We start from the raw sequence: 17,809 nt of genomic DNA, 5'->3' as shown, positions 1-17,809 counted from the left end.
GTATATGCCATGAAAACAGAAAAAACATACAGATACATTTCCGAGCTGCAAGGAAGGATTGTAAATAACAGAATCACAAGTGGAGTGGGGATGCCTAGAAGGAGGAGCCTTCGACCAGATGACCCAAGACAGCTTGGTTTGGTGCCCCCTGTACCTGCACCAGCCACATCTGAATTGTTGCAGAGACAAGTCAGAAGAGGTCTAGGTAAGTAATAAAATATTTGACTACTATGTTGTACCCTATTACGTGTCAATGAATGATATTTGGTTTACAATATAGTCTGTAATTGTGTGATTGCACTGTATTCAACAGGACCATTACTCCAACCAGCATCCGATATGGAAGGATCCCCATAGGAGATCACCTTGCATGTGTCCTTGTCAGCAGGATCACGAAGGAAATAATTTCAATTCAACGTCAAAATCATTGATTTCAACTAGTTTCATTTTATCGAGTTAAAAACAGTGTTAACAGCGCATATTATTCTCAGTGGTAGCTCAAATTAAAGTGTTCAATTTTGATCAATAATGAGAATTAAGGCTACAGATGTATAATGTTTTGAAAATATGTAAAAATAAAATTGATTTTGATAATTTGAAGGCAAATTTTGAAATTGTCATACTTTTAAAAAAAACATGTTCAAATGTATATAATGGAAAATAAAACACCATGCTTTTCTATTTCTTAACTTTTATTTTTTCAATAACATAGAACTACAGATGAACAACTATAACAATATATATAACTGTAAAACATAAATTAAAATGACATAAAAATGGGAACAATAGTAATAAATATATATATAGAAAAATAATAAATCAAACGGTAAATATGTACATTGGTTTGATGCCTTGATGATGCTGAGGCAGATTTGGGAGTACTTGTGGAAACTGTATGAACATGCCAGAGGGCCTGGAAGGAAATTCATAGTCCAGGAATAAAACCAGTGTAGTGTCCTTGAGGATCAGGGAACTTGTCCCTGATCCTCCGTACACAACAGCTGGGAATGACAAGTCGGTTTCCCTGGCCTAAAGCTCCATGTTGCCAATAGATAAAGTGTCTATAGGCTCCATAACGGTACTCTCGGTTGTCATCCCCAGGCTCCCTGATGTTGCCTAATGCCGTAATGTCCTCCCGGTACTGTCTGTGAATGCGAATAAAGCCTTCTTCAAGGCAGTACTGGGAGAAGTGAGGCATTAGGCTCACACAGTTAGCTTGATCCTGGCCACAGCATTTCCTCTCCTGGTCCGTAGGCATTTCCCGACAGTTACCACAAGTACACCAAGGTACTTCTGGGACTCCAGCAGAAGGTGGAGCACCGTGTCTGCGCTGATGCATTATCAAGGCATCAAAGACCAGGCCTGGCTGTCTCTCAAGCAGAAGGGTGGAGAGCTCTCGGTGTTCTTCTAGGGTCATCTCCTGTAGAAGTCTCTGAAGAAAAGGGACACAGGGAAAAATAATCAATATGCAATATTCTCAATTTATATACTCTGGTTACTGTCTCAATAATGTTGTTTTTAATATAGTATCCACTCAAAATTAACTATTATATTTTAGAATTTGTTTATTGTATTATATTTTCTGGTTACCTACTTTATATAGTGATTTCTTTTTCTTAGTATCTTGACATGCAAGCTTAGCAAATTTGACCCAGAATATCCTATAGGTTATCAATACACAATTTCTGATTCTGATAAATGATGTACATATTTTAAATATTACATATGTTGAGAATATGGTACCATATTGGGGTTTAAAGTCTGGCCAGTATTAGCTAAACTTGTGTAATATTGCTTCATATAATCATTGTTGCTCAGTAAATGACAGGTTAAACTATGAAAACATTAAACTATTAACTAACGTTACAGTAACAGGGGTACATGTGCACAGAGCTACTATGTAAATAACGTTATCATTGTGTGCTTGGATTTTATAAAGTGCAGACAGGTCAGAATATAATAACGTTACAATAACTTTGTAAAAACAAACCTCAGTAACAGCTCTCCGGTTCCTTTGCAGGGCTAACACTCTTTCTTCATCCTCTGAGCCATCGATCCGGCGGGTAGGTCCTCCTCTGCCTCTCCCTTCCCTGACTGCACCTACAACACCTCTGCCTCTCCGTCCTCTTCCTCTTCCTCTCCCTCTCCCTCTCCCTCTCCCTCTTCCAGTTACCTCTGGTGCGTATTCAGGTTGTTCCTGACTCTGAAAACGTGTATAAACAATGCTGTCCGAGTGATGCCTCGGAAATCATAACGTTAACTATTTCCCCTTACGTAGCTGATTTGATGCTCTTACCCTTAGCTCTTACCTTGTTCTAACTAAATAGCATAGAAACTATGGTAAAGTCTGTGAATTAAAACACCAACACAATGATGATCAAATAACAATCGCAAAAACATGTTGATTTACTGTAAAATAAAGAAAATAGAATTTAATAAATATAACCCTAACCTCATTGCTTGTCTTGCTACTCTCTGCAGACTCAGACGACGACATAGTTTATTCTCTTTGACTTTATCCTACGTTGGCCACCGTAGCTTCAAAATAGAGTTTGCAATTGGAGGGAGAGGCCGCGAGTGACTTGCCGTTTGCAATTCGCAAGTCTCACCACTAGATGCCGCTAAAAATCACACATTGCTCCTTTAAAATGTTATCATGTTGCACATATTTATTGAGTTCATGATTTTAAGATATGATTATGGCTCAGTGTCCTTACATATATATATATACATATATAAAGTCTTAACATAGGAAGGTGGAAGGTGTGTGATGATGTGGGGATATTTTAATTCCAAAGGCCAAGGGAACTTTATCAGGATGCCTATTATCCTGGATCCATGAAATAACTGGCTTTTAAAAATAAAAATCTGCCTGACTCTATGGGAATTTAACATAGGGGTGCCCAGACTTATGCACCCTGTATTTTAAGGAAAAACATTTATTTATTTATGATACATTATTCATTCACAAAGAAAATTTGTGTCCCTTAGGTTGGAGTTTTCCTGATTTTTCTAATTAAGGCATTAAGATCAATGTCCAAACGATGATTTTTTATTCTTCTTTTTAGGCAACTTTAGCATGGGTGCCAAAACTTATTCATACCACTATATATATATATCCATCCATCCATCCATCTTCTTCCGCTTCATCCGGGGACGGGTCGCTGGGGCAGCAGTCTAAGCAGAGATGCCCAGACTTCCCTCTCCCTAGACACTTCCTCCAGCTCTTCTGGTGGGACACCGAGGCGTTCCCAGGCCAGCCGGGAGACATAGTCTTTCCAGCGTGTCCTAGGTCTTCCCCGGGGCCTCCGCCCAGTGGGACGTGCCCGGAACACCTCCCCAGGGAGGCGTCCAGGAGGCATCCGGAACAGATGCCCGAGCCACCTCAGCTGACCCCTCTCGATGTGGAGGAGCAGCGGCTCTACTCTGAGCTCCTCCCGAGTGACCGAGCTTCTCACCCTATCTCTAAGGGATCACCCAGCCACCCTGCGGAGAAAGCTCATTTCGGCCGCCTGTATCCGGGATCTTGTCCTTTCGGTCATGACCCAAAGCTCATGACCATAGGTGAGAGTAGGAACCGTAGATTGACCGGTAAATCGAGAGCTTTGCCTTACGGCTCAGCTCCTTCTTCACCACAACAGACAGGTACATCGACCGCATTGCTGCAGAAGCTGCACCGATCCGTCTGTCAATCTCCCGTTCCATCCTACCCTCACTCGTGAACAAAACCCCAAGATACTTAAACTCCTCCACTTGAGGAAGGATTTCTCCACCAACCTGAAGTGAGCAAGCCACCCTTTTCTGACTGAGGACCATGGCCTCGGATTTGGAGGTGCTGATTCTCATCCCAGCCGCTTCACACTCGGCTGCACCCAGTGCATGCTGAAGGTCAAGGTGTGAAGGGGCCAACACAACAACATCATCCGCAAAAAGCAGAGACGAAATCGTGCGGTCCCCAAACCTGACACCCTCCGGCCCCTGGCTGCGCCTAGAAATTCTGTCCATAAAAATTATGAACAGAACCGGCTATATATATATATATATATATATATATATTTATTTATTCCCCTTTGTATGCTGTCAATCAATGTTTTATTTCATGTGGTATCCCGCTTTTTGGATCATTTCTTTGAATCACTTTTCTCCTCCCACTTTATTTAGTGCTTACAAGCAGTGTGTGGCATTTATCCTCATGGTTTGAGGGCCCATTAAAAGCTGTGAGATTCAATCTGCCACACCTTGAAACAAAGATACAAACTTCACAAATCTCCACACCAATTTCACACCTGAACTATGACTACTAAGCCACTCCTGTTGTGACTGGGTGAGAGTTAGCTTGTTAAAACGGTGATTGAACAAATATCGTACTGCTCACAACAACAGCAACAAACCGTCTACTGGAAAAATTGCAACAAGAGGAGAACTGATGTGTGGACTGACCTTTGTTTTCTTTATATCTGTATCTGTCACAGACACATTTTATGGAACTCATTATAAATACCTGATAGCTTTGAATATGTGGAAAGTTTGGAACTGTGGTAGTCGGAAGCATTGGTGTCAAAGCATGGAGTATTGTTTTTAGACAGTGTATTCAATACTTGGTTAGAATGCAAGTGCCTTGGTGGAAATTTAGGGATCCTATTATTAGTCAAAAGGAGCATGCTTGTATTATGTTCTGACAGTGCTGAGGTCAGGAACAGAGAGCCCAACATCTCCCACAAGCATTAAGGTGTCATGAACTCTGAGAAATACCTTCTTAATTGGATGTCTGGTGGAATTTCCATGCAACCAGAAAAGAAGTCAGAGGGAATTATTAAAGCTAAAGTAGAATGAGAAATTCAGGGCCATTTGGAAAATATAAGCCAAGAATGCCCATAATACCCTGGGGATGCAAGCTGACCTCTTGATTAATTTGCATACAAGCACAAGTTGGCATCCATGGTAACACGCTGACAGGGACTTGGGGCTTGATTTGAGATATTAATAATGGTGCTCGTGCTTCTTGTGAAGAAGAATATTTTTCTGTTGATTAGTGCAAGTAGTCTTTCTGATATCTTCATTGAAAATATTAAGACCAATATTGAGCATCCCAAAATACACTCTAAAGGGACCCAATATCTTAATATTCCACTGTCCCCAGTAGTGTTGCCCCTGTAGTTCCAGAGACAATGACTAACTCAAGAAAACAGGCCAGGAAATAGTAAAAATATCTATTAGTCCTACTATAATGAAGAAAGAAGAAACTTCCAAAATTCAACACCTGAACCTGTAAATACCAACACAATCTCATGGCAATTTGAAACCATCTTACATTTAAGCAAATTTAGGGGTGGACCTTAGTTTTGTTTTTGTTTTTTTTTCTAAAAAATTGACATTTCTGAACACTACACATAGTATGAATTCATTTGAAATTTCCATCCCATAAAATACTTGTTTTCTTGTGAGATAGAATAAAAAAAAATGAATGAGGGGCTCTCCTTCCTGACAGAAATATAAGGCATAAGCACTTTCCCTCAGCAGTGACATGAACAGAGATTTTCTTTTATAGAGTTAATCATTGGAATGGTAATGTCATACATAGAGTAACCCATTAGAAAAATAGTAAAAGTATTATGCAATCGAATATATTCACACATGATAGTTGCTCAGCTAAAGCATGCAGCCAGCTTGTATCTAAGACCAGTTAAACTTTGAAAATGTGGACTCATGTGTGATACACTTATGATGTTCCTCATTTGTAAGGTGAATTGGATAAAATCATCTGATAAATGATTAAATGTAATAAGTATACCAGCAGGGGATAAATGTAAAAGCTAACCAGGCAAAAAAAAAAAAAATAATAATTAATTAATTAATTAAAAAAATACATTTTTATAAGAGAAGTTATTGACTTTTGACTCCAAAAATAGCTCTCTCCCAAATTAATGCCATGCCAAACGTTCAAGATTAGCAACAACGAACGCAGTTATAACTCAGTGACAACCAAACTGAGATATTAATAATGGAGATATTAATAATGGATGATGCGCTGCTTGGCAAAGTCAAGACAAATCTTCTCCTGATTAGTGCAGCTAACTACATAAGGTGTCTCTGAGGCAAATATTGATATTGTGTCCCATCTCACAGAGCAGTGGGACTCAATATCTGTTTAACAGCACTTCCTATTTAGAGTTAAACATCAGTAGCCCATCTGTTTCAGTACTTGCAGACTATTAGCATGCTGTTATTAGCATTTCCCTCTTTGTCCTGCAGCTGTTACCCCATAGAGAGCTCCACTTTCTGCGATTTCACTGCTTTGCACATTTCCCTCTTTGTTCGACCACAACACTTTTTAAATTCTCATCTTTCCAGTTGTGTCAAATCTCCCCAGAGATGAAAACAGCTGCTGTGTAAGGATGCAAATATGCATGTGTGTGCTCGAATCAGAAGCTTAGCCATAAGTCATGGTTGTGATGTAGTTTATTGGTCACTCCTGTCAGGGTTTGTTTGACAGCACAGCAAAAGCTAAAGCAGAGAGGGAGGGAGAGAGAGAAGTAAAGCTACTGACTCACTATTTTAAACCTCTCTCATTACTCAGCATAGTTACAGGGATTTGCAGGGACACACACTTACACACTCTTTCCTTTTGTTCATTGCTCCAAGGCAAAACGTCAGCACACTAGCACACTACTGCACATTGACATAAATGTGTAGGCCAGTAATCATTCTCTTTCAGATGTCTGAAGCAGATTTATTTCTCTCAGTATTGAAACAAAACAACATTGCCACTGAGTTTAGAATGGTAATGAAATCAATCAGGACCTAATATATCTACTTCTGTCAGTCTAGCATCGAGGGAATGTCTGAGCTTATAGCATTCAAACACTTTATACCTCTGTTAAGAGACAGCGGAGAGGAACCCTATTGTAAGGCAATACTAGAAAGCAAGCTAGTGTATTAATTCCAAGATGGCAGACTAAGTGGAAAATATATAACAAATTCCATATTAGCAATTGATTTTAATATAATTAAACTTTATGTTGCACAATATTTTTTGTGTGCTATATGAAAATGAAATTGGAGTTGATTTATTGTTTACAGAGTTTGATAATATTGTTGTGATCATCTTGTCTGGACAATTGTTTTGTACGCTGTACAAAATACATTTATAAACAGGTAAGATTTAAAACATTAATCTCAATTCAATATGTCCCCATAATTATGTAGTAAAAATTCTGTGTAAGTGTACAATGAATCTGTGCATTACTATCCCTTAAAATGACACTCTCAATAATAGTCTTGTTTGAAGTGGTCCGTTCGTCTTTGGCTCAAAGCCACTGCTGCGAACTTTTCTTTATGGAAGCTTAACGTTTATTTTAAGTGAGTGACAAAATATTTTAACTCAAAACAACATTTTGTGCCCAATCATTTCCCAGACTTGGTATTGAGGTCAAAGCTAACGCCTTGTGTCCGCTATACAACACTGGATGATGGTCACCACTGATCTATATAGAATGACTGGATAGCTCAGGACGTCATAAACAGTGAAGCCACCACGCCGCCATATTGTGATTCCCTAGTGAGCTCACACGTTCTATTGAATCAATAAGAAATTGTATGATTTGACTAAGAAAACATTGCATAACGAGACACCGTCTTTAAATAGTAGGCTATATTTTTTTTAAACAGCGGGAAAAAAAAATAGCGACAATTGTGCATATAAATTACTATATATTGGCTTAAAGTACAACCTGTGAGCAGTTTTTCAAGATCCTTTTGTGATCTTCGTTTTACACATGTTGATGCACAGCGTGTCATCTTAAACGTCGGAGCTACCTATCTCTGTCAAACCAGCTTATTCTCACCCCCAAGGCGTCACCTAACTGATGCCTTGGAAAGCATTTGACCATGCTTCAATATCTGACGCTTTAGGCGCCCTTTAGCGTCAGTTAGATGACGCAGTAGGATCGCGTCATGTAAGTGCCGCTAAAGGGAACCTAAAACGTCAAATATTGAAGCACGGTCAAAGGTGACGCCTTGGGGTGAGAATGCGTTGGTAAAACGGACGTTTGAGCCCTCTGCTGGTTGGGAATCATAAGATGGCCACTCGAACACTTCCGGTGGCTTCACTGCCTGGTGGCAGTTTAGAATGAGCTATCCAGTCATTAAATAGGTCAGTGATGGTCACACAAGATGATGGTAAAGATTTGAAGTGTTTCTATTGCTGTGACTTTTTGTTTGGCTGACAGGGCCCATCCTCGATCAAGTTTCCCTCAGGACTTTTGTAAAAGCCAAAATATGACCACACCTCAGATTTGGTCCTCCTACAAGGTTGAAAAATCTCTCGAGCACGGTCACTGCCTTCCGCCATTTTTTCTCAAATAAAAAACAAAACATTGCGGACCTGCGTCAGACTGTTGCTGGCTGGACAGGATTTACAATGAGTTATTAAAATTGCGATAATCAAAAACGCTTTTAACGATAATTACATTTTAAATGATAATACTGATCATCAGTATATTTTAACGTGGTTTATCGTGAAACCAGTAATCATCCCATCGCTAGTTTACACTGAACTGATTTGGAGTAAAATAGTCACATGTCTGACTGTTAGCTAAACTACATGCTAGCATCAAACTCTATTGGAACTGCTTGGCATTAGGAGCATTATCCGAGTTTCATGAACAGCTTTCTGAATAAGTCAATTATGATGTTCCATCTCTGTTAGGATACTCTCCATAGGAATTTGGCAGCAGGTGAAGGCTTTATACTGTGTGACAACAACATAACCAGCACAGAATTCAGCTGCAAAACCCTTAATAAAATCACAAGCAGCAATAAAAAGTTGTCTAATGACATGATAAAATTAATTCTTTTTTATAAGCTCTAACAGAACAAAAGAAAAAACTATTTAGACCAATGTAAACAAGATATATACTTGTCACATATTGTTTTATTAGTTTACAGTTTAAGATAGTTACTTAAGAATGCTATCAGCTCTGATTTCATTATGTTTTCCTCAATGTTATTGTTGTTTTAGAACATGTGAGCCATTCTCAGTTTTCAAGTGTTTTTGTGTGGTTTTTGTCACCCTGGGTGAATGACTCACCTCATATTTGATGCAGTGTCAACTCTGCTGCCAGTTTATTAGCATAAATGTGATCAGTTTGTGTCATGCCTTCCAGTAAGATTGTGTCCGTTTGAGTGTACATACATATCCCTAAAGCAGGGAAACATCCTGGGTGGATGGCCAGTCAATTACAGAACAAAAACACACATACATTCATTCACACTCTTCTTACATACAGGCAATTTATTGTTTTTAATTCATCGTCCTGCCTTTCTATTTCTTTCAAATTCATGTCTTTGGGTTGTAGAGGAAAACCATGGCAACAAATAGAGAACATGCAAACTCCAGACAGAAAGGTTTCCTGGCTTAGCTGAATGTTGAACCAGGGACCTTCATGCTAAGAGGCAACGGTGCTTATGTTACTTTATTCATCCATCAATCCATTAATTAGTAAAAAACAAGCCAAAATGAAAAAGGAGTAAAGAGACTATTTTTAAAGTGTAAGGAGTAGAAAGTACAGATAATTGTATGAAAATGTAAGGAATAGAAGTAAATAGTCAGCTGAAAAATGACTCAATTAAAGTATATTTACCCAAAAATTCTACTTTTGTAACGAAGTATTTGTACTACGTTACTTGACCCCTCTGCTGTGTTCGACCAACCATTGTATACTAACGTCACGGATATTTCCTATAGTGCTGGTTTAGACCCTACTCTAAAGTAAGAGCTAAATTAGTTCCTGGAAAATGAGTACCTACTGCAGTGTGAATTTCCGCCAATAGTTCTAAGAACTATGAAAAGGTTCCTCCGGTGCAGAAGCCCCTATAGAAACCCATTGAACCTTTTTTTTAAAGGGGCTGTTTACACCTGGCCACTTCATGCGTTTTCTCCGATCTGATTTATCAAAACGATTACATTTACATCTGGTCACATAAATGTGTTTTTGCAAAACGGATATAAATCCGATCTTCAATTCCCGCACTATATGCGGATTTAATGAAGTGCACGTCACGAAAGCAACAGATATGAGCTGCATTTTATTGATCATCGGCTAATTTCAAAATCAGCAAAGACGGCGATAAGAGAGAGCGGCAATAGAACTGGTAAGATCATTTCGTTTTTTTACTTTTAATGAAGATGGTAGTGTTAATCGTCTGCGACTTACTTTCACTTTGATTTGCGATAGATTGTGGCGCGCTGGCTTGATAGGCACTCAGCTGCTCATCTGAGGTGATGCGTGTCGCAGTAGCGTCGTCATATCTGACTAAAATAGTATGACATGGCCTATAACACGCTCTCATGCGTTTATTTTTTAACACTTTTGGGTGTAGTAACATTTACATATGTGGTTTCAAGAACAAGATGCATTTACACATGTCCAGTTTCGTATGGAATGCGGCCCAGACCACCTTCTGAAGTGGTTTGAGCGATCGGATTCAAATCCGTCTCAAATGCGTTTTGGGGGGCATTGACACTGGTATTTTCACGATCGGATACTCATCCGATCACAGAAAACGCATGAAGTTGCCAGGTGTAAACGGCCCCTAAGAGTGTATAGACCTTATGCACCAGAGAAACGTGGGCGCCGTCATCTTTAGAATATTGTCTTTGAACTTCCGTTTTTGCGGTCGCTCTGTATATTTCTATGGCATCGCTGTCGATGAGTACTTGGCTCGTAAAGTGGATTTACTTATTGTAGAGTTAACAAAAGTTATCATGAGCATTGTAATGTTTATCATAAGCATTGTAAAGCAGATGTCTTTACAAATGTCGACCGGGAAATTTTTTACGACCAGTTCATTCATACCTATGCAAGATCGCTCTGAAAATACAGACCGGAAGTCAAAAGACAATGAGTGCAGCGCTGAAAAGGGGCGGGGCTACAAAAGGTCTAGGGGAGTTTTTACCAAGATTTTATCTTAGTAACTAAAGTTAATTCAGACCTCCAATTACACAAATGATTAATAACAGACATAACAATATGCTGACAACTTACTCCAAACAGTATGACAACATGCCAAATCATCTCTCTAAATTCAGTTATTATCTACTGAGTTCTAAAAGGGCAGCTGAAATCATGTGCTGTGTAATAGTTTCCATGGTAACAAGAATACATCCACCTGCCTGATCTTAAAAATGCTTCATTACTGCATGAGGCGTGTACCCCTGTCACAATCTTAAAGGTTCCAAAGATGAAGATGATGCAAATATTGTAATGAAAGAAAAAACACTGGGTAATCAAGATAACATAACAGTGTACATGGTACACAAACGACAACCGATACTAAACTGAGGAAACAAGGACCTTGGTATGGGAGAGGAGACAGCTTTGGAGGTGGACAAAGAGCAGGCGAAAGACTAATAGAAGGAGGGCTGGTAGGCACGCGAGACCAAGGAAGAACAGGAGGCGGTAGAAGCCAAGGATGTGATGATAGATGACAAGATGAAATCTAGAAGCCCACCCAGATAGCGCCCCATGATGGCGTAGCAGGAGAAAGGAGCCATGGTGTCTCCGAATCCCAAATCACCATTAGGACAGATGATGAAGATGCTGATCGGCGGGGAAGAAGCCCTGTGCGAAGACGGGGGGTTGATGGATCCACGCGAAACCGAAGGCTAAATGAACATATGACTGACATGCTTAGTGGATACATAGCACGCACGGTGTTGACCAGGTGTTCCCGTAGCGTAAGCTAGCTTACGCAATACGAGAGAACCTCTCGTAAGAGAACTTAACCTCGGTTCTCTCTAGATGAGGGAACGAGTATTGCGTTCCCGGCCGCGCTTGCGCCACTCATTGCCAGAGGAACTGCGTTAACAATGATAATTTTTTGGCTTCAACTTCTCAGCAAAGATGAATCTTTCCGTAGTGTAAGCTAGCTTACGCAATCGATTCGTTATATGACTGCAAGTTTGCAAATGTGAAAGACAACATGTTGATGTTCTCGAGTAGATTTCAGAGTTTGAGGTAAGTTATAGTTACTGATCATGTTACCTCAGTTCAAGCAAATGATGAGTCTTGGCCTAAAGGAATGAATCGTCCAAGACTGGTTCAATGAGAATGATGGAAGGATCAGCAGACTTTTTGAGGAAAAACACAAGGAATATGTTGAGAACTAAAATGTCTATACAATGAATATACAAATTAGCCCCGCCTCCAGTCACCACCAGCTCAGAGATCCACTTAGTCAACTTACTGTAGTAAATGCTGGACATTGGTATCACTATACATAAGACACATAATGGTAAATAATATTAGCCTATTGCTTGACTATGTTATCAAACAGCTAATAAAGTGCTAATGTTACACAAACCATGTTCCCTTTTACCATCTCAGAGTCCGACACTAGAGCCCCATTCGTCGTACATTGCTTAAAACATGAGACATCCAAGATGATATTGCAAGAGTTATTGCTAGAAGGATATGCAGAATTTGATAGCTTAATTAAAACGCTTTGTTCCCTCCTCAAAGTGTGCAAAAGCCAGGAGAGAGGGCTGGCAAAAAGTTGCAGACAAATTAAATGCGCAAGTGTTCCATGTTATGGTTCTATCTACTATTACAGTATATATTCTTGTATTTAAATAATTTCATAATTGCTTAATGTCAGAGCCACCTCAGGACCCACTAGAACATGGGAACAAGTAAAATTGAAATACAAGAATATTCTTCAAAATGGTAATCTTTTCTACTTCTACAGTTTAGTCTCTTTTACCAAAATAAATGTTAAATTATGTGTTTGTCTGTTTATAACAGCAACCAAGAAAAAGGCAGAGCAGAAGAAAAAAAAAACAGGTGGTGGTCCTGCACCCCCACGTTATACCCCGGCAGAAGAGATGGCCCTTGGTTTAAGTGTGAACTGACCCATTGTGGAGGGCATCCCTGGGAGCAGCTCTTCCTCAGACCAAAAGCCAGGGACCAGTAGCAACACCTTCATTACTGGTAAATGAGTTTTAAATTATCTTGCTACACTATAAATAATTTAATGCATTAAATTAAGTTGGCCTATAATCCAAATGGCTGGTAAAATCATATCGACTGATAAATATTTAGTAGTGATGAATTGCTTTGACTTGTAAAGGTGAAAACTGCATAACTTAATGTAAACATATTTTGCAATATGTTATTGATCACATTTTTTCCCTAATGCAGTTCATTATAATGCCATTGTGTTCTCCTCTTTTGTGCAGTTTTACATAATACACCAACACTTTTACCTGTTCCCAAGCAAGTGGTGGCTGAAGCATGTGCAGTAAGTGGACTTTTTCAAACTTTACATCAAAAGGAAAGAAAGTGCAACATTTTGTAATACCCATTTGTTTCCTTTGCACACGACAGTGAAGAACCCCTCTCAGATGACTTTCCTTTGGAGGAAGTACCTGTAAGTGCACAAATAACTGCTTAATTAATACTATTGCTGACCTTAGATAAAAAATATATCTCATTGCAGGCAAAAGATGACCATCACTGGCTTTTCTTGAAAACGAATAATTGAAATTAAAAAAGGAACTATGCATGTTGTCTTGTCTTCTATTCATTTAATGAATGTTTGTTTGTAAATATATACACACACACACACACATATATATATATATATAAAAATGATGTTCCACAATTCTGTCCCGTGCAGCTCTGCAACCAGGTTGGTCTGAGTGCAATGGCTGGAGGTCATCATCAGGCTGAACCTCCACCACAGGGGTCCACTCCTTTCTGATGGTGGCAATGTTGTGGAGACTGGCACATGCAACAATAATGTCACAGGCCCTGTCAGGTGTAACCCTCAGACACCAAAATCTTTCCTTTAGTTGCCCAAAGGTCATTTCAATGAGTGCCACGGGTTTGTGGTCCGGGGTTTGGGTCAGGGTATGGCGTCAGAAAATAATGCCTGCAGGCATAGCCCGTCTCCAAGCAGAATCCCGTCATAAGCACCTGGAAAATGCGGTTTAGTTAGGCTCAGAATAAATGCATGTCATATGGTGAGCTTGATATAAAAATGTTCCTTACCACATTCAAATAATGTGCATGAATGGGACTCTGAAAATCCTAGAGTCATGCACAGAACCAGGCCATTTTGCGTCCACATTTGTGATCTATGACATTGTGTCACACACCATCTAGAAAGATATTTATCAGTCAACTGCATACTTTGATTACTTTTTTATTATTTGATATATTACTAATCTGGAACATTAAGAATTGTAATAGTAATTTACCACATTTACACTGTGAAATATCTGTTCACAAAATCCCCTTCATTGGAGTTAGAGGAACCATAGGATCCATGTGCAAAGGCAGGTTCTTGCAATAGTCTTTAAGAAACACAGGCAGTCTGTCGAGCAATGACACAGAACTGGAATAACTCAAAAGATAGTGAACTTCACAGGAGGACAGCAAAACATGAAAGACTCCTGTCTTGGGAATAATTTGCAGAGTTGGTATTTCACAAAGCAACTACACAGTCCTTGTAAGAGGCCACAAAGTCACAGGGAGATGACTGTAGAAGATCACCAGCTGCAGCAGGAATACAGGGCAGAGAGAGCACACAAGACGAGCACAACTAGACAAGACTAGGTAAATCTTCATGAGACAACAAATCAAACAGACATCACTCACATGCACACAAAATAATCCGACAAAGAACAAGGGGAACAAACACTAGAAGTAGACAGAAAGTAATGAGAATAAAGTGAGAACAGGTGTAACAGAGAAGCAGCGCGAACACTGATTGCAATGAGGAACAGGTGGGAAAAGACAGGCAAGGCCAAAGCGAGAGAGAAACAAGAGAGAGAGAGTATCTTATATCTTTAAATAGTTCTTCATAATACATAAAAAATGTTGTTTTGTTGTTGTTGTTATAAGTCTGAGGGATGAAACGATGTAAATTCATCAAGAAAAGGAGGAAAACTTAAAGGGCACCTATTATGCCCCTTTTTAGAAGATGTAATATTGGTCTCGGTTGTCCCCAGAATGTATTTGTGAAGTTTCAGCTCAAAATACCCCACAGTTAATTTATTATAACCATTTGAAAATGTCATTTTGGAGCCTGTTTGAAAATGAGCTGTTTTGAGGCATGCCACTTTAATGCAAATGAGCTGCATATCCCCGCCCTGCCTTTTGATGAGGGCGTCACTTGAAACCTATGGCTATGGCAGTCGGTCTAAGCAGAAGGGTAGAGTGAGAGACGCGCTATTTTCTCTGTCATTCAGCGTACGTTTGAATCGGAATAAATAAATAATACGAAGAGACTCCGGCAGAATAAACACAAATGAGAATGGACCAGTACGTCTCGGTATGGTTATTTGATATATTTGTACTTTTCTAATATTTGTATATTTGTATATATTTGTTATTTGATATATTATGTACTTTAGCGTTGTAATCGCGTCCTCTTTGCAAGTATGGTGGAGCAACACACACACACAGACACACAAACACTAACGCTGGCGCATTTTTTTTAAACTAACGTTACATACACATTCTGTGATAAAGTTTGCTACGTAACTTACAAGCTAATTTACATTTATGCGAGGGACGGGCACCTGTGGCGTCATGTTTACTTGTCATATTGGTGCTTCTGTGGCAAATGTGAGAAGATGGCTAACTTACAGAACAAGAACATATATGCGGTTTTTAATACAATATCTTTAAAAATATATATATTTATAAACGTGTGGTTACACACTATAGAAACAAGGTTTAAATTATATACACAGACATCCTACGACGACAACAACTTTAGACGCATTTGTTATTGAATTGGCTGACATCGACTGAAAAGACTATTTGCTCAAAAATCATAAAAACACTTACTGTTACTGGATGTGACGGTGGATCGCAAACAGTAGATGACGATCCACACTTGAGGATTAACTTTTAAGCCACAACAACAGGATTAACCCACGAGTCCATGACAGAACACTTAAGTTATGTTTCCAAGAGACATTACCGGCTGTCGTTGAAACAATAAAGGATGATGTGTACAGATCATGAGGGCAGGGTCTAGGCCACAGCCACACTGTCAATCAAACCCCTTGCTCACTTTCTACGTCACAAAGAGCTGGATCTCAGAACAGCTTGTTCTGAGACAGTGCATATGATTTATTGAGATTGTAAAAAAACCACTGGGTGGATTTTTATCATTCTAGGGTGGTTTTGCTCACACACTGCCAACACACATTTATGTTCAAACACCATGTAAAAGTGAATTTTCCATAATAGGTGCCCTTTAGAGGAGAAACTTTTTGGGTATAAAATAAAGAAATTAACAACATATATTCAAGAGGTGACGATTTTGGGGTTTTTTAATAAAAAAAAATTTTGTAAAAAGAAAAAAACTGTGCGTTTTTACGTGAAAAAATGATTTGCGTTTCAAAGCTTGATTAATTCACCACACAAAAAACACGCCGGTCAAAATTCATACCTCAGTTTTAATGCGGCACTATTTTCTATCCATTTCTATCAATCCGCGCTGCTGCAACGTCAACAGTGAGCACGTTACGATCAGCTGTTGATAGCGCACGACTCTTCGCTGAACATGTCTGACTGCGAAACTTATGATGATGAAACGAATTTTAGCACAATGTCAGACGGATCAGATGATGAAAGTAATTTTAGCACAACGACAAAGGGATACCTGAAGTGATAAATGAACCGGAGTATACCGAACTAACCTATCGATTGACGAGGAGGCCCGCTGTCTGCATTAGCTACATCCAATGACATTTTCCCTGCAATGCTAAACCTGGAGACGTTCTTCTACGTACCTAAACTCAATTGGAAAAAGCGACCCAAACCAGCTGGACTGACGGTCAGATGTTGACTGAGTAAGTGTGTGATCGCTCACGTTGCTTTGTAGTTTTTTATTTAAGAATTTAACGTTGTTTTGACCAGTTGGCTATATAATAGGCCTAGTCTATCTGACTGCTTTATTATTATTATTATTATACTGAGTGGACAGTAATACAATTATTAATAAATTAATAATTTTATTACTGTCTTGACACCAAATGTCCCTTCAGCTTGTTTACCGTACAGTTTAGACCAGGGACGTGCACAGGGGGGTTGCTCAGGTTGCCCGGGCAACTGCCCATATGCCCTTCTCGACTCAGGTTGCCCTTCCGAGGAAAAAAAAAAATCGTACAATGGATGTAGAATTTCACGTAGGCTAGGTCTAGACAAAAAAAAATCGCAAAGCCTCATTCACTTCCAAAAAAAAAAGTGAAAGTCAAACTGTTTCCACGAGACCATAGACTGCACGCGACCGGTGCGTATGGTAAGGCACCGCAAATTACTCAGGCCGCGCCTCCATCTCGTGTCGCGCGCTAATTAATGTGTGTAGCCTACGAAGTCCATGACAAAATGAAGCGAATTCTACCCTTCTCGTCACGAAAAGAGGAAGAAGAAAAACACGAGAGTGAATTGCGGGAACAGCAGTCAGGTAGCTAAACTTGTGTTCTCTCCTCTCTATAGTGTCGGCAAAGTTTGATGGTTTGTCTGGGCAGGCAGTGCATCTCTTGAATCACTTTTTGCCTGACAAAAGTGAGAGAAAAATACCATTATTTATTACGTTTTGTTTTTGATAAACGACAAAGTGCAACAACAGTGTTTGTTTACTGCAGCTCGGAAAACATAACCGCGTCGCGTGTGTTGCGTTCATATGCGCGTGCACGAAATGAAACTCGCATTTTTCAAGCAGAAATGTGGAGACCAGAGAAATACTGTACAATACGTGAATGATGGCACTCCCAATCAAACTACACATT

The 17,809-nt window shown here is 39.4% G+C and overlaps 1 protein-coding gene across 1 annotated transcript; it reads right to left on the bottom strand.

Moving 5' to 3' along the window:
• Positions 1-806: 806 nt before the first annotated feature.
• Positions 807-2,641, bottom strand: LOC120462360 (P2X purinoceptor 7-like). The gene is made up of 3 exons (XM_089128510.1): positions 2,453-2,641; positions 1,991-2,347; positions 807-1,432 (listed from the first exon to the last, which is right to left on the bottom strand). Exon 3 carries the CDS (start codon positions 1,415-1,417, stop codon positions 926-928), a length of 492 nt encoding a protein of 163 aa, XP_088984636.1. The 5' UTR covers positions 1,418-1,432; positions 1,991-2,347; positions 2,453-2,641; the 3' UTR covers positions 807-925.
• Positions 2,642-17,809: the final 15,168 nt, after the last annotated feature.

The sequence above is a fragment of the Pimephales promelas genome, chromosome 1 (assembly GCF_988280905.1).
Source record: "Pimephales promelas chromosome 1, fPimPro1.hap1.1, whole genome shotgun sequence".
In the NCBI taxonomy this organism is placed as follows: domain Eukaryota; kingdom Metazoa; phylum Chordata; class Actinopteri; order Cypriniformes; family Leuciscidae; genus Pimephales; species Pimephales promelas.
Note: the sequence above shows the minus strand (reverse complement) of the source record. Positions and strands in the feature narration are given on the sequence as shown.

Bases quoted from the DNA above. Each gene is read 5' to 3' on its own strand.
- LOC120462360 (XM_089128510.1), bottom strand. From the start codon at position 1,417: ATGACCCTAGAAGAACACCGAGAGCTCTCCACCCTTCTGCTTGAGAGA.